The sequence below is a fragment of the Pecten maximus genome, chromosome 6, assembly GCF_902652985.1.
Source record: "Pecten maximus chromosome 6, xPecMax1.1, whole genome shotgun sequence".
Classification (NCBI taxonomy): domain Eukaryota; kingdom Metazoa; phylum Mollusca; class Bivalvia; order Pectinida; family Pectinidae; genus Pecten; species Pecten maximus.
The window spans coordinates 318,927-346,861 of NC_047020.1; the positions used below are offsets into that span (position 1 = coordinate 318,927).

General features: G+C 36.8%; 1 protein-coding gene across 2 annotated transcripts; it reads left to right on the forward strand.

The window, feature by feature from the left end:
• Positions 1-7,625: 7,625 nt before the first annotated feature.
• On the forward strand, positions 7,626-27,673 carry LOC117328665 (post-GPI attachment to proteins factor 2-like). Of its 2 annotated transcripts, XM_033886106.1 has the most exons (6): positions 7,626-7,793; positions 12,761-13,019; positions 13,733-13,848; positions 16,347-16,455; positions 20,027-20,183; positions 27,204-27,358. In XM_033886106.1, the coding sequence occupies exons 1-5, from the start codon at positions 7,641-7,643 to the stop codon at positions 20,170-20,172; spliced, it is 783 nt and encodes a 260-aa protein (XP_033741997.1). In that variant the 5' UTR covers positions 7,626-7,640; the 3' UTR covers positions 20,173-20,183; positions 27,204-27,358. The 2 variants fall into 2 exon arrangements, with proteins under 2 accessions (XP_033741997.1, XP_033741999.1); XM_033886108.1 differs by lacking the exon at positions 20,027-20,183 and having other exon boundaries at positions 27,204-27,673.
• The last annotated feature ends 262 nt before the right edge of the window (positions 27,674-27,935 follow it).

Genomic DNA, 27,935 nt, shown 5'->3' on the forward strand with positions numbered 1-27,935 from the left:
GTCCCAACCCCATAGGGATGCTTCTGACCAAATTTGGTTAAATTCTGATCATTGGTTATGAAGAAGAAATCAATTATTGACTCTTTTGGGTTTATTTTGTGAATTCCTTTCTTGATTTTCCACGGTATATACAATGCATATATATTTGTTGACATGATTTAAACGTATGTAAGATAGTCTGATCAATGCATATCTAAATCAAACATTTATCACATTTCCTAAAGGCCCACGAAAATAATAATAAATGTTAAAGCTGCACGGTTCGTAAACGTTAAACTTTAACAAGAGGCCCAGGGGCCTTAACGGTCATCTGACTCTAAATTAAAACCATTATATTATTGTAATATGCATTCTCTGTAGCAAGTATATAGTGGCACTGTTGGCCATGGTGGCCATCTTGGATTTCTGACCGACCCAATAAATAATAACACTTGGTCTGGACAATCTAAGGATAATTTCTGGTAAGTTAGAGCTGAATCCCACCGGTGGAATTTTAGAAGAAGAATAGGTGTTGTTCAGGAAAACCATGATTGCGCAATCATGTTACAAAATTGCTGCCATGCCAAAGTTTTTACGAGGCCGAAAAAATAGCAACACTTTCTTGGCCCTCCTTCCTTAACATCCTCACCAATTTCGAGCTCAAGTTTAAAATGTGTTTTTCAAGATGGCGCCTATGGCGGCCATCTTGGATTTCGGACCTACCCGAAAAATAACAACACTTGGTCGGGATCATATCAGAATCATTACAGGCAAGTTTCAGCTCAATAGCATTGGTGGAACTTGAGAAGAAGTTTAAATGTGTTTTTCAAGATGGCGGCTATGGCGGCCATCTTGGATTTCGGACCGACCCGAAAAATAACAACACTTGGTCTGGATCATCTCAGGATCATTTCTGGCAAGTTTCAGCCCAACAGCACTGGTGGAACTTGAGAAGAAGTTTAAAATGTGTTTTCAAAATGGCGGCTATTGCGGCCATCTTGGATTTCGGACTGACCCGAAAAATAACAACACTTAGTCAGGACCATCTCAGGATCATTTCAGGCAATTTTCAGCTTAATCCCACTGGTGGAACTTGATAAGAAGATTGAAATGTGAAAAGTTTACGCACGGCGGACGGCGCACGGCGCACGGCGCATGGCGCACGACGACGGACGAAGCATGATGACTATAGGTCATTCTGACCCTTCGGGTCAGATGTCCTAAAAACCTTTTTGATGCCTCATTTTTACTATTGGTATGAAACTTGGATAGAACATAAAACCTTCATAACATTCAAAATCTGAATGTTGTATGTCGAATGTCGAGCCGCTGAACATTCAAAATCAAAATCTGAATGTCGTATGTCGTATGTTGAGCGGCTGAACATTCAAAAGTTACCTCGTTGGCTGGTAAAAACACAAGATATGAAGTTTTGAATGTCGTATGTCGTATGTTGAGCGGCTGAACATTCAAAATCTGAAAGTCGTATGTCGTATGATCAGCCGCTGAACTATTCAAAATTTGAATGTCGTATGTCGTATGTCGAGCCGCTGAACATTCAAAATCAAAATCTGAATGTCGTATGTCGTATGTTGAGCGGCTGAACATTCAAAATCTGAATGTCGTATGTCGTATGTTCAGCCGCTGAACATTCAAAATTTGAATGTCGTATGTCGTATGTCGAGCCGCTGAACATTCAAAATCAAAATCTGAATGTCGTATGTCGTATGTTGAGCGGCTGAACATTCAAAATCTGAATGTCGTATGTCGTATGTTCAGCCGCTGAACATTCAAAAGTTACCTCGTTGGCTGGTAAAAACACAAGATATGAAGTTTTGAATGTCGTATGTTGAGCGGCTGAACATTCAAAATCTGAATGTCGTATGTCGTATGTTCAGCCGCTGAACATTCAAAATTTGAATGTCGTATGTCGTATGTCGAGCCGCTGAACATTCAAAATCAAAATCTGAATGTCGTATGTCGTATGTTGAGCGGCTGAACATTCAAAATCTGAATGTCGTATGTCGTATGTTCAGCCGCTGAACATTCAAAAGTTACCTCGTTGGCTGTTAAAAACACAAGATATGAAGTTTTGAATGTCGTATGTTGAGCGGCTGAACATTCAAAATCTGAATGTCGTATGTCGTATGTTCAGCCGCTGAACATTCAAAAGTTACCTCGTTGGCTGTTAAAAACACAAGATATGAAGTTTTGAATGTCGTATGTCGTATGTTGAGCGGCTGAACATTCGAAATTTGAATGTCGTATGTCGTATGTCGAGCCGCTGAACATTCAAAATCAAAATCTGAATGTCGTATGTCGTATGTTGAGCGGCTGAACATTCAAAATCTGAATGTCGTATGTCGTATGTTCAGCCGATGAACATTCAAAAGTTACCTCGTTGGCTGGTAAAAACACAAGATATGAAGTTTTGAATGTCGTATGTTGAGCGGCTGAACATTCAAAATCTGAATGTCGTATGTCGTATGTTCAGCCGCTGAACATTCAAAATTTGAATGTCGTATGTCGTATGTCGAGCCGTTGAACATTCAAAATCAAAATCTGAATGTCGTATGTCGTATGTTGAGCGGCTGAACATTCAAAATCTGAATGTCGTATGTCGTATGTTCAGCCGCTGAACATTCAAAAGTTACCTCGTTGGCTGGTAAAAACACAAAATATGAAGTTTTGAATGTCGTATGTTGAGCGGCTGAACATTCAAAATCTGAATGTCGTATGTCGTATGTTCAGCCGCTGAACATTCAAAATTTGAATGTCGTATGTCGTATGTCGAGCCGCTGAACATTCAAAATCAAAATCTGAATGTCGTATGTCGTATGTTAAGCGGCTGAACATTCAAAATCTGAATGTCGTATGTCGTATGTTCAGCCGCTGAACATTCAAAAGTTACCTCGTTGGCTGTTAAAAACACAAGATATGAAGTTTTGAATGTCGTATGTCGTATGTTGAGCGGCTGAATATTCAAAATCTGAATGTCGTATGTCGTATGTTCAGCCGCTGAACATTCAAAATCTGAATGTCGTATGTCGTATGTCGAGCCGCTGAACATTCAAAATCAAAATCTGAATGTCGTATGTCGTATGTCGAGCCGCCGAACATTCAAAATCAAAATCTGAATGGCGTATGTCGTATGTTGAGCGGCTGAACATTCAAAATCTGAATGTCGCATGTCGTATGTTCAGCCGCTGAACATTCAAAAGTTACCTCGTTGGCTGGTAAAAACACAAGATATGAAGTTTTGAATGTCGTATGTCGTATGTTGAGCGGCTGAACATTCAAAATCTGAATGTCGTATGTCGTATGTTCAGCCGCTGAACATTCAAAAGTTACCTCGTTGGCTGGTAAAAACACAAGATATGAAGTTTTGAATGTCGTATGTCATATGTTGAGCGGCTGAACATTCAAAATTTGAATGTCGTATGTCGTATGTCGAGCCGCTGAACATTCAAAATCAAAATCTGAATGTCGTATGTCGTATGTTGAGCGGCTGAACATTCAAAATCTGAATGTCGTATGTCGTATGTTCAGCCGCTGAACATTCAAAAGTTACCTCGTTGGCTGGTAAAAACACAAGATATGAAGTTTTGAATGTCGTATGTTGAGCGGCTGAACATTCAAAATCTGAATGTCGTATGTCGTATGTTCAGCCGCTGAACATTCAAAATTTGAATGTCGTATGTCGTATGTCGAGCCGCTGAACATTCAAAATCAAAATCTGAATGTCGTGTGTCGTATGTTGAGCGGCTGAACATTCAAAATCTGAATGTCGTATGTCGTATGTTCAGCCGCTGAACATTCAAAAGTTACCTCGTTGGCTGTTAAAAACACAAGATATGAAGTTTTGAATGTCGTATGTCGTATGTTGAGCGGCTGAATATTCAAAATCTGAATGTCGTCTGTCGTATGTTCAGCCGCTGAACATTCAAAAGTTACCTCGTTGGCTGGTAAAAACACAAGATATGAAGTTTTGAATGTCGTATGTCGTATGTTGAGCGGCTGAACATTCAAAATCTGAATGTCGTATGTCGTATGTCGTATGTCAAGCCGCTGAACATTCAAAATCAAAATCTGAATGTCGTATGTCGTATGTTGAGCGGCTGAATATTCAAAATCTGAATGTCGTATGTCGTATGTTCAGCCGCTGAACATTCAAAAGTTACCTCGTTGGCTGGTAAAAACACATGATATGAAGTTTTGAATGTCGTATGTCGTATGTTGAGCGGCTGAACATTCAAAATCTGAATGTCGTATGTCGTATCCGCTGAACATTCAAAAGTTACCTCGTTGGCTGGTAAAAACACAAGATATGAAGTTTTGAATGTCGTATGTCGTATGTCGTATGTTGAGCTAACTTCACACAGCCTTGATTTAGAGCATCTGTAACGATCTGGGAAATTCTGCTGACACTCGATTTGTGAATGCGGAAAAGAGAAGCCAACTGAGTGAAAGATATGTCTGTTTTGAGTTTAACCCAAAACAGCAGAAGGGCATTCTAAGATGACAATGCTTTTGTACCAGTAATATGTTCGGAACATGCATCTATGTAACAATTAACTTTAAATTTGATGTCTTATCTATATATTGTGTCATGTTTAGTAGTAGAAATATAATAGCAATAACATTTATATTTTTTGGCGGCCATTTTGATTTGTCTAATCAAATGCATTTCAGTTAAACTATGACTGTATAAGCATTATCTATGGATTAAAGATATATAATAACATCCAAATCAGTCATACAGATAATTTAACACAAAAACAAACTTATTTTGATAGGTACACTTTCTAGTAGTTTGCTCGACCTCACTCAATAGAAAACTTATTTATGGGTACCCCACTTAAAAGTGCTATAAAAAAGTTCCCAGCATTTCCCAGAATGTCCTCCGGCATTTTTACACTCCAGAGATATCCCTGATCAAGATTACCTATACGGACCTTTGTGCCAAAATGGGTACCAGTTCACAATTACTTTATTGAAAATTCTCTCTTCTACAAGTATCAATCGGGTGTTATGCCTGGTCACTCCACTGTTCATCAACTAATTGAAATATATCATAATATCTGTTTAGCCCTTGAGAAGAAAAAACACATCTGCTTAGTATTTGTGACATATCAAAAGCATTTGATCGTGTATGGCATACGGTTTTGTTAATTAAATTAAATTCCTACGGTATATCTGGTAAATTGGTGACATGGTTAAGTAACTATCTTACAAACAGAAAACAAAGAGTATTCATATCCAATTCTTTCTCTGTTTCTGGTAATATTAAGGCAGGAGTACCTCAGGGCTCTATCCTTGGTCCCCTACTATTCTTGATTTATATAAATGATATTGCTGAAGTTCTGCTTTCTGCTTCACGTCTTTTTGCTGATGATACTTCACTTATGAGTACATCTGTCTCTTGTAATGAAATTGAAATAAGTATTAACCAGGACTTGGAATCATTAAGTTCTTGGGCAAAGAGATGGTTGGTAGATTTTAATCCACGTAAAACAGAGGTAATTTTTATTTCGAACTCTAACAACTTAGCAGAAGTCATTGAATTTGAATTTGAAAATGAGTTCTTAAACTTTAGTAATAACCATATACATTTGGGCGTCACTTTCAATTCGAAAGGTAAATGGAGTGACCACATTGAAAATACTTATACGTCTGTTCTTAAAAAGCTCAATGCTCTGAGAAAATTGAAATACATGCTTAAACGTGATACATTAATAAGAATATATAAAACATTTAGCTTACCGGTTTTGGAATATGCGTGTGGATTATGGGATGGGTGTAATGTGTTAGAATCAAATTTATTAGAAAAGGCCCAACGTGAAGCGGCACGTATTATAACTGGTTTACCTTCATATGCTAGTAGCAATTCTTTATACATTGAAACGGGTCTAGAGACACTTTCGGATAGACGTAATAGAAGAAAACTACAATTACTGTATAAGATGAAAAATGATATAACTCAAGATTTTTAAAAAATATTCTAGTGCCCCAATCTGTTGGTCAAAACACCCCTTATGCATTGAGAAATAGAAATAATTTTGTAATTCCTAACTATAGGCTTTCCAATACAAATTCATCCTTTTTACCTTCAACTCTTCGTCTATGGAACGAACTAGATCATAATATTAGATCTTCTCTTAGCTTGAGCATTTTCAAAAATGCTATTACACCAGATGAAAATACATTCAAACCTCCCAGTTATTATGGTTTTGGTGATAGGAAAATTAATGTAATTCATACCAAATTAAGGTATCAAAACAGTTCTCTCAAATATGACTTATATCGTTTTAACCTGGTAGAAAATGCTGAATGTATTTGTGGTAACCCCTGTGAAAATGCCTTTCATTTTTTCTTTGAGTGTCCAAATTATGATATACAGAGGCAATTACTTTTTCTTAGTCTTCGAAATGTAGATATCGATGCAGCTATAAACTTACAGTTACTCCTATGTGGAAATGTTCATCTGCCTGTAGACACTAATTGGTATCATACGCAGAAATGTGCACAAGTTTATAAAAACAAGTAATAGATTTTAAAATGCATGATATTTGTTTTTCTGTACTTCGTGCCTTTTGACAAATCGGAGAGTAATGTTACAAAGATATTACAAAAATATTGAATTGGTGACCTTTAGTCTTTATTTTGTCAAATATTGTAATTTTGTATTTGTTTTTTGGGAAAGGGCGTTGATAAGTTGCAAAAACTTGTGCCCAATCCGTTTGTACTTTTTGACAATAAAATATGTTTGAATCAAAACCGGTTCACCCCCGAAATACGGCCTCTGCTGCAGCACTAATTGTGGGACTAATTTTTAGAGAAACTTGGTCCAGCAGCCACAGTTATTATTTTGGGGAATTCCCCGTATACTTTCATAAATACACATTTTCTTTCAGTTTCTGATTCACGATAGTCTGTTAGGTATGTATCAACTCCGAAAACCGTAAAAAGTTCACAATGTAAACATTGATATAGGTTTCTTCGGGAGTATGTGGCTTTAAAGCCAAAAGAAAGACAAACTATTGCTAAATATAGAACTTCAAACTTACCTATAGAAACTGGAAGATGAATTGGAATATCTAAAGAAAATAGAACATGTAATCTTTGTTTTAATGAAATCGGTGACGAATATCATTATTTATTTAAATGTGATCATACAACTGTTAAGCAGATAAGACAATTAACTACTGTACTAATCCTAGCCTTATGTATGTCTTAGCACAGGTGCCTGACTCGTTTTATAGAATAATAACATATAAGATATATGAACTCTTATATGTTATTATTTTATAAAACGAGTCAGGCACCTGTGGTCTTAGAGAGAAATAAAATCTGAAACTGGAAATCTGAATCTGTCGGTTCTTGTCGGTAAATCTAGTTTCTTGACGGCTCTTGTCGGTAATTAGTGAGGGGATGCGTGAAACGTGTGTAGACTGAGGTATTTAATATTAGAGTGTCTATAATAACGTCTGTTAACGACACTACTATAACTATTACACCCGTAGCCTTGGACAATATGCTTGAGTCGGCGCGACCATTTAATTGCAGGCGCTCCTTTAATCTGAGTCAGTCTGACGCACTGTATCAAGGTTTCCAGAGAAGCTTATTTGTAACATTGATACGCCAATTCCCCGGTGCTCGATATGTCTGGTCAGACGTCAAACAAGGTTCTTTTCCAGGTGCATTTTGTTGTTCTAGGAAAGATTGTGTTGTCTTTGCCTTTATTTGGATTTGCTTTTTGTGTGATATGGTCTCTGATAAATAATTTTGAGTCGTCGACAGCCACTCACTGCAGGGTAAGTTGTCATTTAAACATCTGATAAGTTTGCACTAGATCTAGACCACACATTAATGTTTAACTAGACTACATGTTTACAACACATTTTTGACACAAGCTTTGCACAAGTAGACGGAATTGTGTTACAACACAATATGCTGTTTGTATAATATAGATCGATATAGAATTCTTTTGATTTAGGTTGTCAGACGGGCGTATTTACGAGCGTCATAATAACCTAAAGTAGATAAAAAGCTTACTCAGCTTGATGGCTTATTTTCGTACAATTCATGTCAAATACCGGTCATTTCCTCAATATTGACATAACGTTTTTGGAAACAAAGTCAATTTGACAGTATACTGTGCCATATGATATATCCATTGTTGCGGGATAATATCCAGAATGATTATGTTTAAAGTACACTAAGATAGCATATGGGATTTAAATGTCTGGCATTAAGACACATGTAAATACAACAGTAGGCCTAATCCACACGCATAACTATATTACAGTGTATATTGTTGTAAGGGGCACTGACATTGTGTTGACTTGGACTTGTTAACAATAGATATAGAGTCTTTATAAACACATAATTATGGTTTCAGTGCTGCATATAAAGTCCACGAAGGGGACATCCTCCTAAAGACATGAGTGCACCTGAATCTAGATCTATTTATTGATTATTTATGTGTAATATATCAGTGTTACTACATTATGTAATATGATTGTTTTATTGATAAAAATAAATTGTAATGACATATTTTAAAGCTTGATATTTAATATGGTCCATTATCAAACCTAATATCAAGGCAGATCATCTTGGGAAATGCCAAGTCATCTCTGTCACCTAGAAATAGACACCCCATCTGTCCTCCTTATAGGCTACATGGCCATGATTTGGAGTGTGTGACAAAAGCAAAATATCTGGGTGTTACTATCAACTCTTGTCTTAAATACACACATTAATAACATCACAGAGAAAAAACAAACAATTTCCACCCTAGACTTCCTTAGGCCCAATTTGAAAGTGTCATCCCTTACCATCAAAGAAAAGGCCTGTTAGTCCATTGTCCGTCCTCAGGTGGAATATGCTCTTAGGGTATGAGGATCATAAAACGGAGGAGAGATAAATTAAAAAATGGTCAAACGGAGGGATATACATGCCCATTTATTCATTTATTGCCGATAATTATTGAAACACATCTATTGTTGGCAGCATGTTAGACCATCTCAAATGACACAGCCTCCAAGACCGCAAAAAGAATGCAAGGCTCACCATGATATATAAAATCAACCACAAAAAAATAACCACCACAAACAAGCATCCCACCCCAATCTCCAGACAAACAGGACATATATTAGGTCATATCACACATCCTTTCAAACAATGTCATGTAGAATGTCTGTCAGGAAAGAATCATTCTTTCCTTGGACTATCAAAGATTGTAACAACCTCCCTCTGACCCTAATAAAATTTTCCCTACTATCTTAATTATCTCGCCAATACTAAATTCATTTCCCTATTTCGATGCTCCACACACAATATGGCATAATCTTCACTATTTTGAAGTAGGTCGTCAACTGGAAGAATTATGTGTGATGTACTGTACATAATGTATATCAATCAATCAATCAATCAATCAATTGTTTATTTAAGTTTTATATATTATAAATATATCGTACAAGTATATAGTTACAAAGTATAAAACATCGTTTAATATCGGGGATAAACCATCTTTACTATGATAACATATAAAATGTTGATATTCTGAAAAAGAACTGTTACAGTAATATATTATTTTTATTTAGATAAATAAAACCAATCACAAATTCCAATCCAGAGAGCAGGTGATTGGGACAGCCCCTACCTACCAAACTATCTGAAATCGTATTGCAATGTACATAATGACTAAAACTTAAAAGACAATTATTGTATAAAAACACATTATGTCTTTTAAAATAGTATTGAATAAAATAAATTAACTTAGCATAAGAAATATATATATATATAAGTACATGTATGCATAAAAATATAAGTTTCTTGTTCTGCATAGTAGTGAAATTTAGTTTCCCATGGCCATGGGTTGGGGAGAGCTCTACCAGCGAGGTGTGCTAAATTCACTCTAAGCTAGATACAATTAGCTAATCAACTAAAAAAAAAAAGATTTATCCTATTATCATACTTAAATTAACTTACAAATTAAAGAAAATGTAATTATATATATATCATATCCATTGATGAATAGCTTAAAATAAATAAAAAAATGGGCAAACAACAAAGTCTCTTCTAAGCATCATAAGTATTTTCATTTACCTCTTCAGATATACCGATGCTTATTAACATATTAATATACATGTACTAACAATGCCTCATGACATTATCATTTTTTCTCACTGTCCCTTTGGACAAGTAGATTTGAATACCACTTGTCCAACAGCTAATTATAAATGCACTTGTTCAAACTTTCAGCCAGTTTACCTTGCAGCAGACTTGGAGAAAGATAGTGTTAAATCACAGACAAAATATATAGAGGATATTGAATGATTTCCCATTGAACATAACATATATTTCACGAGAATGACACACTTAATATCAATATTTTCACGAGTGCAAAGCATGAGTGAAAAATATTGAAATATTCTATCATATGGATGAAATATCCATGTTATATTAATCAGGAAACCATTCAATTTTCTTTTAATTGCATTTTATGCTAAAAAACAAAATTAAAATCATTGAAAGATTAATAGTGTCAGAAAGTGTGGGAATCGGAAACATAATTCATGACTTCATCTCTTTGTGACGTTATACTCCACGTCAACTTGACGGCGGCATTTTAAAAGGACTGATCAGCACAATTTAAGCATTTTCTACTGTTATCGGAGAATATATGCATGGAAAACTAACGTCTAGTGAATATTTTGTCAAAAACTAGTCTGAATATTTCAGAAATACAGCAAATTCATCCATTTATCTATTTTCGCTTCGATTGAAAAACTTACATTTTCACTGCAAAACATATATTTTCACTGTGAAATATTAAATTTTCACTGCATAATTATGTAATCTTATATTTTCACTACTCATTGCTTCGGTGAATATATCAAAAAGTTTTATCAGTTTGACAAATTTCTATATCTGAGATAATCTCACTTGCAAAAATGCAGTAATATAAGTTATAGACGAAATTTATAACACTTATCAAAAATTAGGTCCCCCGAGACAAAGTTTCAAAGTTGACCTATTGTGATCGCCTTTTGTCAGGCGTCGTGCATTGTAAACAATTCACATTTTCAACTACTTCTTAATTTCCAACAGGCCAAGAGACCCAATGTTAGGTCTGTAGCATATGCTGGGATGAAGGGCTACCAAGTTTGTTCAAATGAATGTCATTGACCTTCATTCAAGGCCACAGGGGTTAAATATGCTATAATATTAAAATAACTTCTTGATAATCAAAAATCCCAAAGACCCAATATTTGGTCTGTAGCATGCTGGGATGAAGGGCTACACAATTTGTTCAAATGGATGACCTTGCCCTCCATTCAAAGTTACAAGGGTCAAATATACTAAAATCTTGAAAACAATTCTTCTTGATAACCAAAAGGCCCAGAGACCAAATATTATATCTAGCATGCAAGGATGAACGGCTGACAAATATGTTCAAATGAATGACCTTGACTATCTTTCTAGGTCACAGGGGTCAAATATGCTAAAATCTTCTTGATAACCAAAAAGCCCAGAGACCCAATATTAGGTATATAGCATGCTGGGACGAAGGGCTACCAAGTATGTATAAATGTATGACCTTGAACTTATGCCAAAATCTTTTAAATAACATCTTCTTGATAACCAATAGGCCCAGAGATGTAATATTTGGTTTGTAGCATTCTGGGGTAAAGGGCTATAAAGCATGTTCAAATGGGTGTCCTTTGACCTACAATCAAGGTCACGGGGCTCAAATAGGCTAAAATCTTAAAACAACATCTTCTCAATAACCAATAGGCCCAGGAAAGTTGATATTGGGCCTGTAGCGTGCTGAGGTGAGGAGCTACAAAGTTTGTTTAAATGAATGACCTTGACCCACATTCAAGGTCACAAAGATAAATGCTCCCTTAAGTGTGTCAAAGGTGTGAAAAGCCGTCGAATTGTCCGTGGTAATTTCTAGCTATATATATTATCCATTGTTTCCTATTAAATGTAAAATTCTGTTTTCCACATATTGTTTCGATTTTACTTCAATGTGTTCCATCTTTGTTTAGTTCATTTAGTTTATTTAACTAAAATATCTACCAGTTAAATTGTTGTCAATGGCTTTTTATCAATATCCATTGACTTTATTTACATATTAACTTTTTAGGTCACCTGAGACGAAGTCACAAGTGACCTATTCTAATCGCCTTTTGTCCATTGTCGTGCGTCGTGTGGCTGAAGCTTTGAATTATATGACTAACGGTCAACCAAAATTGAGAATTACATAACCCCCACCCCCCAGGTGCCTGATGGGCCGCACCAAAAAAGGGTCAAATTGACTAAAATTTACCTCTTCTCAAGACCCAAATAAGGTAGAATCAAATACTCTTCATAGATGAATGGGTCGACTTAAAGTGCTTTACCAAAATTATTAATTTCATGACCCTTGGATCTCATGTTTGCCCCTGGGGAGGAGATAAATTTTACATTAATTTATATTGGGAAATCACATTTTTTACTATCATTTGTTTGATTTCTATTGGAATTCATTCTAATTTTGTTAACATTATCAGCATGTGAAGACAGCTTAATGGTATGCACATGTACATGTTGGCACTGACTGACCCCTTGGACTGATGAGTGGAGTCAAAAAGGGTCAAATAAATTAACTGAAATATTTCAAAACTCGGGTGACCGTCAAGGCCCATGGGCCTCTTGTTTGATTAACACAATGATACTATTTTAGAGTCTTTGACTCATGCATTTCTTTTCCTGATATTGTATTTTGCAGGTAGCTAATTACCTGCCATCTATCTCGTCAGCTATAGGAGGGTACACACCCCAGAGATATGTTTGGAGGATATGTGTGGCACTTCATTGTTCCCCACGTCTCATGGTTGCTGTCGCCTATTACAATTTCCATACACAAGTTCATGTAGGACAGAAAAACAGCCTGTACCAGTCGCTGTCTGCTCTCACAAGTCTGCTTCACATCCTTGAAAACCTGGCTCTTGTTGGCCTGTCATTTATCTCTTCCTCTGAGAATCATGGTAAGACAACAGTAAAACTGAGAGGAAAACTATTCCATGTTCCGATCCTTTATACATAAACATACAGAAAACCTTGATTCAAGAGTCTCAGAAAATCTGCATCGGGATTATGAAGGGAAATTTATTTATGCTAAAATAAGTCTCGATAATGGCATCAACTGGTCTGTCTGTATATAGGACATACCTGTCTCTCTTTTACTCTCACTAACTGTAGAACAGGAGTCACCACACAAGAGAGAGAGAAAGACAATACATGGACACACACGTTGATGGCATCACACATGTACAGGTTACTAGACATGACATACACAGGTAGAACACGATATCATTAGTCCAGGCTCTCTACTGGACGTGACATACACGGGTAGAACACGATATCATTAGTCCAGACTCTCTACTGGACATGACGTACACAGGTAGAACACAATATCATTAGTCCAGGCTCTCTTTATTAGATGCAATGTTGCAATTCTGCACAATTCTCAATACAGAAACTACAGACATGTAACCAACAACGAACAGAAACAAAGCCCATTAAAATGTACTGTTAATGTCAGTATAAGACAGAAACCAGAAAGGTAGGTGTTCATTTTCTGTACCGTTCATGAGCATTTTTCATGTGCCCATATCCCGAACTATTTACTAAGAATCCTGTCCCTGTATTTTTCATGTGGCCATATCCTGGAATGTTTATTAGGAGTTCTATTTTACAGGTGCCCATGAGAAACTTTTTGTGACGTTTATGGTGACTTCGTTATTATATATGCTGTTATCCTGCATTCTTTTCAAATGGGGTCGCACAGCTAATGGAATCAATATGAGTGTTAAGGTAAGAGTCTACTTGATATCTAAATGGTAATTAAACTGTCAAAAAATAATGCATCATTTGTGTTAAAAAAAAAATTGTTGTGATATATACTTTACTAGTGCTGATTGGTTGGATGTGGTGAGGTGTATGTTACACTGTACTGATTGGTTGGATGTGGTGAGGTGTATGTTACACTGTACTGATTGGTTGGATGTAGTGAGGTGTGTGTTACACTGTACTGATTGGTTGGATGTAGTGAGGTGTATGTTACACTGTACTGATTGGTTGAATGTGGTGAGGTGTATGTTACACTGTACTGATTGGTTGGATATGGTGAGGTGTATGTTACACTGTACTGATTGGTTGGATGTAGTGAGGTGTATGTTACAGGGTACTGATTGGTTGGATGTGGTGAGGTGTATGTTACACTGTACTGATTGGTTGGATGTAGTTAGGTGTGTGTTACACTGTACTGATTGGTTGGATGTGGTGAGGTGTGTGTTACACTGTACTGATTGGTTGGATGTAGTGAGGTGTGTGTTACACTGTACTGATTGGTTGGATGTTGTGAGGTGTGTGTTACACTGTACTGATTGGTTGGATGTAGTGAGGTGTATGTTACACTGTACTGATTGGTTGGATGTAGTGAGGTGTATGTTACACTGTACTGATTGGTTGGATGTGGTGAGGTGTATGTTACACTGTACTGATTGGTTGGATGTAGTTAGGTGTGTGTTACACTGTACTGATTGGTTGGATGTGGTGAGGTGTGTGTTACACTGTACTGATTGGTTGGATGTGGTGAGGTGTGTGTTACACTGTACTGATTGGTTGGATGTAGTGAGGTGTGTGTTACACTGTACTGATTGGTTGGATGTTGTGAGGTGTGTGTTACACTGTACTGATTGGTTGGATGTAGTGAGGTGTATGTTACACTGTACTGATTGGTTGGATGTAGTGAGGTGTATGTTACACTGTACTGATTGGTTGGATGTGGTGAGGTGTATGTTACACTGTACTGATTGGTTGGATGTAGTGAGGTGTATGTTACACGGTACTGATTGGTTGGATGTGTTGAGGTGTATGTTACACTGTACTGATTGGTTGGATGTAGTTAGGTGTGTGTTACACTGTACTGATTGGTTGGATGTGGTGAGGTGTGTGTTACACGGTACTGATTGGTTGGATGTAGTGAGGTTTGTGTTACACTGTACTGATTGGTTGGATGTTGTGAGGTGTGTGTTACACTGCACTGATTGGTTGGATGTAGTGAGGTGTATGTTACACTGTACTGATTGGTTGGATGTAGTGAGGTGTATGTTACACTGTACTGATTGGTTGGATGTGGTGATGTGTATGTTACACTGTACTGATTGGTTGGATGTAGTGAGGTGTATGTTACACTGTACTGATTGGTTGGATGTAGTGAGGTGTATGTTACACTGTACTGATTGGTTGGATGTAGTGAGGTGTGTGTTACACTGTACTGATTGGTTGGATGTAGTGAGGTGTATGTTACACTGTACTGATTGGTTGGATGTAGTGAGGTGTATGTTACACTGTACTGATTGGTTGGATGTAGTGAGGTGTATGTTACACTGTACTGATTGGTTGGATGTAGTGAGGTGTATGTTACACTGTACTGATTGGTTGGATGTAGTGAGGTGTGTGTTACACTGTACTGATTGGTTGGATGTAGTGAGGTGTGTGTTACACTGTACTGATTGGTTGGATGTAGTGAGGTGTATGTTACACTGTACTGATTGGTTGGATGTAGTGAGGTGTATGTTACACTGTACTGATTGGTTGGATGTGGTGAGGTGTATGTTACACTGTACTGATTGGTTGGATGTAGTGAGGTGTATGTTACACTGTACTGATTGGTTGGATGTAGTGAGGTGTATGTTACACTGTACTGATTGGTTGGATGTAGTGAGGTGTGTGTTACACTGTACTGATTGGTTGGATGTAGTGAGGTGTATGTTACACTGTACTGATTGGTTGGATGTAGTGAGGTGTATGTTACACTGTTCTCATTTACTTGGTGTGGTTAGGTGTATGTTATGCTCTGCCAGCCCATATTGAATGGTTGGATGTATAAAGGGTGAAAAAGTCACTTTTTAGCTCACCTGCTCACTTGTCCGTCTGTCGTCTGTCCGGGGTCAACTTTTCCATTTAAACAACTTCTCCTCAATAACCAAAGTGCCCTGAGACCTGATATTGGGACTATTTAAAGATTTCAGCCTATTCTATCCCTATGACCTTGAACAAAGGTCAAGGTCATTCATTTAACAAACTTGGTAGCCCTTTACCCCAGTATTCTATAGATCTAATATCAACTCCCAGGGACTCCTTGTTATTAAGAAAAAGTCGTTGAAAGATTTCAGCCTATTTGATCCCTGTTGTGACCTTGAATAAAGGTCAAGGTCATTCATTTGAATAAACTAAACAGTACCTGTATAATATTGTGCTGTATAACTATTTACATACAGTAATATTATGTATTGTATATTGTACAGGAGAGGACCTCATTCAACTACAAAGTTGGCCTGTTTCTGTTTAACATCATATCATTCCTGATCGCTGTTTACCTCTTCATCAGACATAATGCATACTGTGAACCAGGCAGTAAGTAAAGAAACCAGTTGTCTCCCCTACATATTTAGTTTCTGATTGTAAACCAGTTGTCTCCCCTACATGTTTAGTTTCTGATTGTAAATCAGTTGTCTCCCCTACATGTTTAGTTTCTGATTGTAAACCAGTTGTCTCCCCTACATACACTAGTTATTGTAGGGCACACTTAATTCCTGTGATAACCAGTTGTCTCCCCTACATAATTAGTTATTGTAGTCTGTTGTCTGTCCATCCGTCCGTCAACAATTGACTTCTTCTTCATAACTGCTAATCAGAATTTGGCCAAATTTGGTCAGAAGCATCCCTATGGGGTGAGGACTCAAAACTGTACAAATGGTGGGCCTGACCCCCTGGGGGCAAGAGGGGCTGGGCCAAAAGTAGGCAATTTGGCTAAATTGATATAAAAGACGTCTTCTCTGAAACTTAACGCCAGATATTGCTCATATTTGACTGGTAGAATCCTCAATATTAAGGGTAGGGAGTCAAGAGTGTACAAATGGTGGGGCTCACTCCATGGGAGCATGAGGGGCTGGGCCAAAAGGGGTCAATTTGACTAAATTGATATAAATGACATCTTCTCTGAAACTAAGCAATGGATATTGCTCATATTTGACTGGTAGCATCCTTATAGGGTAGGATTCAGAATTGTACAAATGGTGGGGCTGACCCCAGGGGGGCATGAGGGGTGGGGCCAAAAGCGGTCAATTTAGGCTATATTGATATAAACAACAACTTCTCTGAAATTAAGTAATGGATATTGCTCATATTCGACTGGAAGCATCCTTAATATTAAGGGTAGGGATTCAAAATTTTACAATTGGTTGGGCTGACCCCATTGGGCATGATGGGCGGGGCCAAAAGGGGTCAATTTGGCTAAATTGATATAAACGACTTCATAGGGGGTAGAGATTTAAAATTTTAGAAATGGTGGGGCTGACACCCTGAGGGCCTTAGGGGTGGGGCAATATTAATATTAATGACTTCTTTTCTGGAACTAAGCAATGTATGACATTGATTTTTCTGTGGTAACATCCCAAGGAGGCTGGGATTCAAATTCATACAAATAATGGGGTTGACACCATAATCATACATCAACAAATAAAGCTATTAGCAAATGGAACATAGACATTATTTTGATATTTGATCAAATAAACCAGGTGAGCGATACAGGCCCTCTGGGCCTCTTGTTATTCTAGGACAAACTTGATTCCTGTGATAACCAGTTGTCTCCCCTACATACACTAGTTATTGTAGGGCACACTTGATTCCTGTGATAACCAGTTGTCTCCCCTACATACACTAGTTATTGTAGGACAAACTTGATTCCTGTGATAACCAGTTGTCTCCCCTACATACACTAGTTATTCTAGGACAAACTTGATTCCTGTGATAACCAGTTGTCTCCCCTACATACACTGGTTATTCTAGGACAAACTTGATTCCTGTGATAACCAGTTGTCTCCCCTACATACACTAGTTATTGTAGGACAAACTTGATTCCTGTGATAACCAGTTGTCTCCCCTACATACACTGGTTATTGTAGGACAAACTTGATTCCTGTGATAACCAGTTGTCTCCCCTACATACACTGGTTATTGTAGGACAAACTTGATTCCTGTGATAACCAGTTGTCTCCCCTACATACACTAGTTATTGTAGAAGGACAAACTTGATTTCTGTGTAAACCAGTTGTCTCCCCTATATTTTCAGTCATTGTTTTAGTATAAGGGTGAATTTGATTATTTTGTGATCCAGTTTTCTCCCCTTTCTGCCTATAGTACCTGTACTTGCAGTAGGGAACTTTTGCATCTTTTGGCATGTACCAGAAAGCTCACATGCTTTACTTTTGCATATTTCTGTGACTCTCAATTGAAGAAAAATTGTGTTGGGAATGTAATGAATAACTCTATTGGTTGTCGTTTGTTATCACCTTTAATTAAATGGCGCTAAAGACAAACCAGAGCCCTGTATAGATTCTAACACAGTTTTCTCTGTTTATTATTAGATGCTTACTAACAGTTTTTGTTACTATGTGTTGTAAACTTTTTAGCATGATAAAACATGATACTGATGCATGCTCTGAGGAAAAGTTCTTTCTGCATGTTTGGTTTATTTAAACTATTTGATGTATCTGTCTTTTGATAATCAGTTGAAGCCAACATTTAAACTATGACTCAAGCGAAAGATAGGTCTTAGTTATTGCAGGACAATGGTTGGAATAGCTAGGCATTTTTAGCCCACCATCATCAGATGGTGGGCTATTCAAATCGCCCTGCGTCCGTGGTCCGTGGTCCGTCCGTCCCTCCATCCATCCGTCCGTCCTTCCGTCCGTCCGTCCCTCCATCCATCCGTCCGTCCGTCCGTAAACAATTCTTGTTATCGCTAATCCTCAGAAAGTACTGAAGGGATCTTTCTCAAATTTCATATGTGGGTTCCCCTTGGTGCTTAGTTATGCATATTGCATTTTGAGACCAATCGGAAAACAACATGGCCGACAGGCAGCCATCATTGATTTTGACAATTGAAGTTTGTTATCGCTATTTCTGAGAAAGTACTGAAGGGATCTTTCTCAAATTTCATATGTAGGCTCCCCTTGGTGCCTAGTTATGCATATTGCATTTTGAGAACAATCGGAAAACAACATGGCCGACAGGCAGCCATCTTGGATTTTGATAATTGAAGTTTGTTATCACTATTTATGAGAAAGTACTGAAGGCCAGGGATCTTTCTCAAATTTCATATGTAGGTTCCCCTTGGTGCCTAGTAATGCATATTGCATTCTGAGACCAATCGGAAAACATCATGGCCAACAGGCAGCCATCTTGGATTTTGACAATTGAAGTTTGTTATCGCATATATTTCTGAGAAAGTACAGAAGGGATCTTTCTCAAATTTCATATGTAGATTCCCCTTGGAACCTTTAAAGATCATTCAAATTGAAGTTTGTTATCACTATTTCTCAAAGTACTGAAGAGATCTTTCTCAAATTTCATATGTAGGTTCCCCTTGGTCCCTCGTATTGCATTTTGGGACCAGTCTGTACTGAAAACAACCTGGCAAACAAACAGCCATTATCGCTAAATCTCAAATTTCTTAAATAGCTAGGATTCCCTTGTTTGAAAAGTACTGGAGGGATGTCTCAATTTGCACAGATTAGTAAAATGAAGGAAAAAGTAGAGAAAAGATCAGTCTGACATAGAACCTATAAAGATCATTCAATGGTGGGGACCAAGATCCCTCTGGGATCTCTTGTTTCCTGATAAATATGGTACTTAAGGGATGGAATGTTTATGCATGGTAATATTGGTTAGTAGATTTGATAGTGTATATCATTACATTTGAAAGTCCTCCTTATTCATAACAAGTAAGATGCAATGTACCTTTTTGGTGTCATAAAAAGTAAACTTTCTGTATGTTGAGATGCTCGCAAAGATGAATTATGTAAAAGGTGATGAGTGAGTAGTTTGTATGACAGTCATACAAAATATCAGAAAATGTTGGTTCCCCCCTGCTTCAACTGTTGTGACATTGCATGTCCTTGCATGACCTCTATTAATTTTTCAGTATACACTTTCTTTGCCCTGGGCGAATACTTGACAGTACTGTCCAACATAGCCTTCCACAGTACGGCTATTTGGGACTTTCGTCAACTTAGTGTCTATTTTGGCTCCAATGGTCTGGAAATAGCACGGACAACTAAGTCTACATAGGCTGTTCAATGGTTTGTATTGGCTATACTCAATTAATCATGTTTCAAAAAAATAATTTTCATTCCATTCATCATTTAGTCCTCCTTAAAGTGTACCCTGAACGAAAAACGATAATCAAATATGTTATTCTGTGTAACCACCAAAGAAGAATGTCGCAAACCGCATCAAAATTGGTTGGCCGAGTGCCGAGATATCGCACATCGAAGTACGCGATTTGCACCTGTCGGTCGACTGCTAATCAGCGTATCGGTCAGTCACGCTGATTTGGAACTCTTCAGTCTATGACGTCACAGGTTGAACGGAGTGACTGTTATGGTGGCCAGTAGCATAGAGGACAGTGTGAACAGAAGCAGCACTAACATGTCTGAATACGATCTGGACATGAGATATGAGGTTGTTGAATTTGACGAATATTGCCGACAAGAAGTCATTCCCAACAATATAAGTTTGAGTTTAAAAAAAATAAAAAAAAAATAGTGAAATTGACTCTGAAAATGACCGCTTGGTTAACACAGACTGGTGTTATAATCGGTCGATCACCAATAAATGTATATTAGTTATGTGTTTACCATTTCTTACTCATTACCAAAGAAAGGAACACAGTATCAACATTTTTAAATGAAATAATGTGCCATTTCATTCGCAAATTAATATTCAAATAAACATACCAACAATACAACAGTTCTGGATACTCTGGTTTGTGAGAAAAGACGAACACACGTACAGTAAATTCATGCGTTATATATATTCTATACAAAACCCGCTTCTAGTCATGAAGGATACTTAATTTAGAAAGTAATATATTATAATCATCATGATCTTCAATAGACTAAATCTCTCACGTATGAATACCAGTGTTGAAGTCTACAACAAACTTCTACATATACCGATTTTATCCCCTTTTTTACATGCCATGGTCTCCGGGCTTAAGGACGATTAAATGCTTGAGAAAGATATAATTTATATACGATCGTTGTCATTGAAATTATATAAAAGTGATTCGCAACAATTATAATATAATTGATACTTTCTGCACAGGTATAAAGCATAGGTACTTATTAAAACCATCATTTTAGCTCCGTTTTTTATGATAAAACACATACAACTTATTTCATCGTGACTAATCATTATTAATACTAAAACTTATAAACTCGCAATGATTGTCGTGTATGATTTTTTTCAAATTTTAAGTATTTTTTGCTATTATTATGTCATTATTGTGAAGTGATCGAGAGCCTTGTGGTTTTGCTTTCCATTCGTGTCGCAAGTCATATCTTCACTTAAACATGTTTGAATGGGTTAGTATACCACTAAACAATTACCAGGTGTGAAATTACGGTCCACAAGCTCGTCACACCTGTCACTGCACCACAGGTGTCTGTGATTTCTGGTGTTCTAATCGACACACGCCGATAATTGCTTGTGAGCTCACGTGTTTGGTTTCTGTGCACTTAAAAAAAAAAGTCCCGAAGACATGCTTTTACAGGTTGTACATAAATTGAGCTGGAATTTTATTTAAAAATGCGTTTATGCTATAGGGAATACATCTTCAAGTTGTTGAAATCAAACACGTTATTTTTTTAATGAAGTGAGTCGTTTTCCTTACAAACGAAAAAAATCGTATCTCAAAGGTTTGTCTATAGAATAATTAACCTAAGTTCCCTCATTCATATATATACCCATGATGTTGAAAATTTACTCTATGAATCGTGTCTGGAGTTAATAATCTTTCATGGACACGTTTTATCAATTGCGGACAATTACCCAAAAATCACAAATAACGGTATCATTGCTGTTTTGGCTAATAAAAAAATCAAAATGATTAGCATTTATTTCACATCTTGTATGAATTGCATTTTAAACTTGTATTACTTGAAGTATTATAACCGAAATCAATACTGGTACATTTGTATGTAACAAACCGGTCATGCCCTCATAATAAAGGCTATATGATCGATGTAAGTCATTTTAAACGGCCCGTTATTCAAATGTCATACATGTTACAACGACTCGTTAAAATATAAAAAATATATTTAAATATACATGTTATATACGACCTGTTATAATATATACGACCAGCTGTTTTAATAGAAAATAAATAAGATGATACACGTTGTATTTGTCCCGTTAGAATAGAAATTAGTAAGATGTTACATGTTGTATATGGCTCGTTATGAGAGAAAATGGCCCGTTTAAAAAGAAAATTATATGTCCCTGGTTTCGGTAGCACTTGTTATTAACTAATTCACAAATATAACTCAGAGAGTTTATTCAGCACTTTCATTTTTGTTGTCTTATTCGCATTAATTACAGGCACGTGTTCACGTTTGTTTCTATATATTTCCTATATGGCCGCTCCGATCATGTTCAACCTGTGACGTCACAGGTCAGAGGTCACCAAAACGAGGTATATATATTCGGCTTTGGGCTTCAGGTGTGTTTTCGAGAAAAATCGCAATTACTCGGTAATGGGTCGGCCGATTTTGATGCGGTTTTCTGCATTCTTGTTTATTAATCAATACCAATAACATATGAAAATATAATTTGTCGTTCAGGGTACACTTTAAATGTACATTTTAAAAAGGATTTACTATACAATAGGATACTGCCTAAATTAACTGCTACCAAATATTGTACTTTTTGATATAATTGACTAGGTTAGTTTGACCATTATGCAAACATGGCAACATCTATTAGATGTGAGGTTTTATAGAAAAAAAATAGAGCAGGTACACTGTCAAATATCATTAGTTTAGGTTGTTGATTTTATTTCGGGTCTTTCCTCACTCTTTTTTAACTGCATTTCTTTGATGGTTTTCACTCTTTAAACTAACACATGGACTGATAAATTGATTGTCTGAACCATTGAACTTAAATACATTTAAGACAATTTGTTTTCTAATTGCATGCATGGAGCAATTGAAATGATAATGAAAAATGGCTGTCATTATTATTTCTAAAGAGATCAAAATAATGGAAATAAAATCAAGGTAAAAAATAGGCCCATTTAACAAAAGTGTTACAATTACTTGGTCATTATATTGTACTGGTCCATCTGCTATGTGTAAGATGAATATTTATTGGCTATATATGATATTGTATAATCATTTTTAATGTTAATCATTTCTAGGTTTGTTCTTGAAGTTTTAATGTCAATGATCTGGTCATTAATATATTACATTAAGTGGTTTTTCGTATGTGTATAAATTTACACTGTTAATACTTTGGCTAAATTTGGGTGAATTTTTGCTTTAAAACCCTGCAGTCCTTCTCTCCTTCTTAACCCATTGGTGGATTACATCCAGATTTGTTGCGAAACACCATTCAGGGAGGGCGATGTTATTTCTATATCAATGAGGCTAGACCGACCCATGGGGGCAGGGTCAAAAAGGGGAAATTAGGTAAATCTTTGCTTTAAAACCCTTCTCAATTTTTTTGAGAAAGGAAATGTCATCGAGGATTACAACCAAATGGCATTAAAAACTTCCTTGAGGGAGGCCAATCATATTTTTGGCCCACCATCATCAGACGGTGGGCTATTCAAATCGCCCTGCATCCGTGGTCCGTCCGTCCATTCGTAAACAACTCTTGTTATCGCTATTTCTCAGAATATACTGAAGAGATCTTTCTCAAATTTCTTATGAAGGTTCTCCTTGGTGCCTAGTTATACATATTGCATTTTGAGACCGATCGGAAAACAACATGGCCGACAGGCAGCCATCTTGGATATTGACAATTGAAGTTTGTTATTGCTATTTCTCAGAAAGTACTGAAGGGATCTTTCTCAAATTTCATATGTAGGTTCCCCTTGGTGCTAGTTAAGCATATTGCATTTTAAGACCAATCAAAAAACAACATGGCCAACAGGCAGCCATCTTGGATTTTGACAATTGAAGTTTGTTATCGCTATTTCTCAGAAAGTACTGAAGGGATCTTTCTCAAATTTCTTATGTAGGTTTCCCTTGGTGGCTAGTTATGCATATTCCATTTTGAGACCAATCAGAAATCAACTTGGCCGACAGGCAGCCATCTTGGATTTTGACAATTGAATATTGTTATCGCTATTTTTCAGAAAGTGCTGAAGGGATCTTTCTCAAATTTCATTTGTAGGTTCCCCTTGGTGCCTAGTTATGCGTATTGCATTTTGAGACCAATCGGAAAACAACATGGCCAACAGGCTGCTATCTTGGATTTTGACAATTGAAGATTGTTATCGATATTTCTCCGAAAGTACTGAAGGGATCTTCCTCAAGTTTCATATGTAGGTTGGCCTTAGTTTCTTGTTAAGCATATTCCATTTTGGGACCAGTTGGAAAACAACATGGCCGACAGACAGCCATCTTGGAATTTGACAATTGAAGTTTTTTATCGCTATTTCTCAGAAAGTACTGAAGGGATCTTCCTCAAATTTCTTATGTAGGTTCCCCTTGGTGCATAGTTATGCATATTGCATTTTGAGACCAATCGGAAAACAACATGGCCAACAGGCTGCTATCTTGGATTTTGACAATTGAAGTTTTTTATCGCAATTTCTCAGAAAGTACTGAAGGGATCTTTCTAAAATTTCATATGTAGGTTCCCCTTGGTCCCTTGTTATGCATATTGCATTTTTGGAGCAGTCGGAAAACAACATAGCAGACAGGCAGCCATCTTGGATTTTGACAATTGAAGTTTGTTATTGCTATTCTCAGAACGTACTGAAGGGATCTTTCTCAAATTTCATATGAAGGTTCCCCTTGGTTCCTCGTATTGCATTTTGGGACCAATCTGTCCTGAAAACAACCTGGCCAATCGCTAAATCTCAAATTTCATATATAGCTTGTTCAAGGATTCCCTAGTTTGAAAAGTACTGGAGGGATGTTTCTCAGACTAGATTTATTAGATAAGTAAAAGGAAGGGAAAAATAGAGAGAAGATCAATCTGACATAGAACCTATAAAGATCATTAAATGGTGGGCACCAAGATCCCTCTGGGATCTTTTGTATATAAATGAGGCTGGTGTGACCCCTGGAGACAGAGAGGTGTGAGGCTCCAAAAGGGGAACTTAGCTGAAATTTTGCTTTAAAACGCTACTCCTCTAATAATACTATAATGGATTACAACCAAATTTGGTTTGAAACATCATAAGTCAAGTCTGACCCCTGGGAAACATCATTGGGTAGGGCAATCATGATTTATATACATGAGGGTATACTCCGACCCCTAGGGATAGAGGGGTGAGGCCCCAAAACTGTGAGTTGTCTGAAAGTTTGCTTTAAGATGCTACTCCTCCTTTAAACCAAAATGGATAAAAACCAAATTTGATCTGAACCATAATTGGCTGTGAACAGACAGTTTATGGTATTAGGCTGCTGGTTTGAGCCACTCAGATTGAGGGGTGTGTCCCTGCTGTACGTGTTTGTCAGATGACCGTTTAGGCCCATGGGCCTCTTGAATTCCAGAATTGTTTGATTTAGATGAGGTTATAGTTTTGCCACATGTTAAGCTCATACATACTTAATAATTAAGGCAGTTATGATCGATTAGTTACCTGGGGGTATTGACTTCCAGAATGACCCTTCATGCCCTAACTCCAGTTAATACAAATGTGGTATATATCACAGTTGTCAACGTAAAGGGCATCTAGAATTTGATCGTCATTAGAAACATGATAGAATTGAAATCAAGTTTTGTTTTCATCACAGCCAATCTGAAATCAGATATTATATATTCCTTCTGGTAAAGCTGCTGCCTGAGAACATTTCAGTCCAGTTTTATATCTGTATCATTCTACACATAACTCGACATATCTGATGCATGCAAATTGTATTTATTTCTGTGGAGTTTTCTAATAGATGTGTATTGTAGTTACAATTATTTTTGTTTTACGACTTCTTTCTGCTAATAATTAGTATTTCCTTCACAGTTTGAACACATTATTTTATCCTGACATGGATATGACATAAATAAGTTGTGGTTTATTGGGAAAATTTCCCCTACTAACAGTAAAGTGATGCTTTTTGCACATAACATCAACATGCTGATACCACAACCATGGTCGATAGATGACATATATGGAAAGCAATAAGTTACATTTTTGAATACATTAGAAATAGGAGATAAAATGTTAATTGAAATTTTCTGAAGGTCAAATTAAACATATAACTTTGTATTGCAGTTCATTTGTAATTATATTTGCTAAAAACACTTCAAAGGCTGTCATGATCCTTGATAACCACAAATATCAAATGTTCTTGCAACTACTGAAATGATCTTTTTGACAAGAACCATGCTACATAATAGATTTATGTTGGTTTACACATTAAACCACCTAATCTGGAATGCAATATGGCTTCCTCGTCCTAGAATCTGATTGGCCATGTCACTGTTGGTCTGCTTCATGATTTTAATTGTCGACCACATCTGATACCTGGAAGATGACAGGTTGTTATGTATTAGAAAAGGCACATTAAGGTTTGAAGTGTCTGTTATGTCCATTATCGTGCAACAAGTCATTGGGGTGACACACATCAAAGCCAAAAAGCAACACTTTGCATAAATGGTAAATGCTCTTTGGGCAGGGTATGCTGAATGATTTAGAATAGACTAAAACTGGAAGACATTCAAATTATCATTTGTTCACGAAAAATTAATTTTTTTTCATACCATGCTTAAAAATAAGTATTATCAGCAGTATACTTACTGTTTTAGTATTTTTGTATTTAGTTTATGATTCAAGCTTTCCTTTTTTATTAAAACAAATAACTAAATTTTGTCTATCGTACGACAATCTGCATTCTAATTAAGGAATTTAGTTAGGTAATAAGTATGTTAAGGCAAATGCATCATCAAATTAATTTGGGTTAAATGTCTAGGGAACCAACTTTGATGGCACAAAGCAATGTATCAGGGATTCAGGTCTCTAAGGGTAAAGGATTATTTATGCTGACCACTTGGGTATATTAACATTGTTGGCAACCCCACCTTTGCATTAAAATCATATCTATATTTCTGTTTTGCTTGTTTAATTAATCTATTTTTTGTACTTGCAGTTTACAGCCAGTTTGCACTATGTGAGTACATGGTTGTGGTATCCAATATTCTCTTCCACGGAACTGCCATCCTTGACTTCAGATGTTCTGTTATATCTTTAGCTATCGTTAATCAGAGACAGGGAACTTCATTACCCAGGTAGCATGTATCTGGTATTACGTGATTTGTGAGAATTTTCACTGTCAACATTGTATTTGATTTGCTACACAATGACTAATCCGTCTGCTTTCACGGCCTTCTAACATGTCCTTTCCACAGTAGTCATGATGATTCTAATGACTCAAAGTTACCTCACACATAGGTTACACAAGGAGTGGTATTAAACATCAGATTTTTAGTTCACCTGAGATGAAGTCTCAGTTGACCTATTGCAGTCGCCTTTTGTCCGGCGTCGTGTGTCATCCGTCGTAAACAATTTACATTTTCAACTTCTTCTCAACTACCAACAGGCCTAGATACCTGATATTGGGTCTGTAGCATGCTAGCTACCAAGTTTGTTCAAATGGATGACCTTGACCTTCATTCAAGGTCACAGGGGTCAAATATGCTAAAAGTTTCAAACAACTTCTTCTTGATACCCAACAGGCCAACAGACCCAATATTAGGTCTGTAGCAAGCTGGGATGAAGAGCTACCAAGTGTGTTCAAATGGATGACCTTGACCTTCCTTCAAGGTCACTTGGGCCAAATATGCTAATATATATAAAATCTCAGATGACCGTTAAGGCCCAT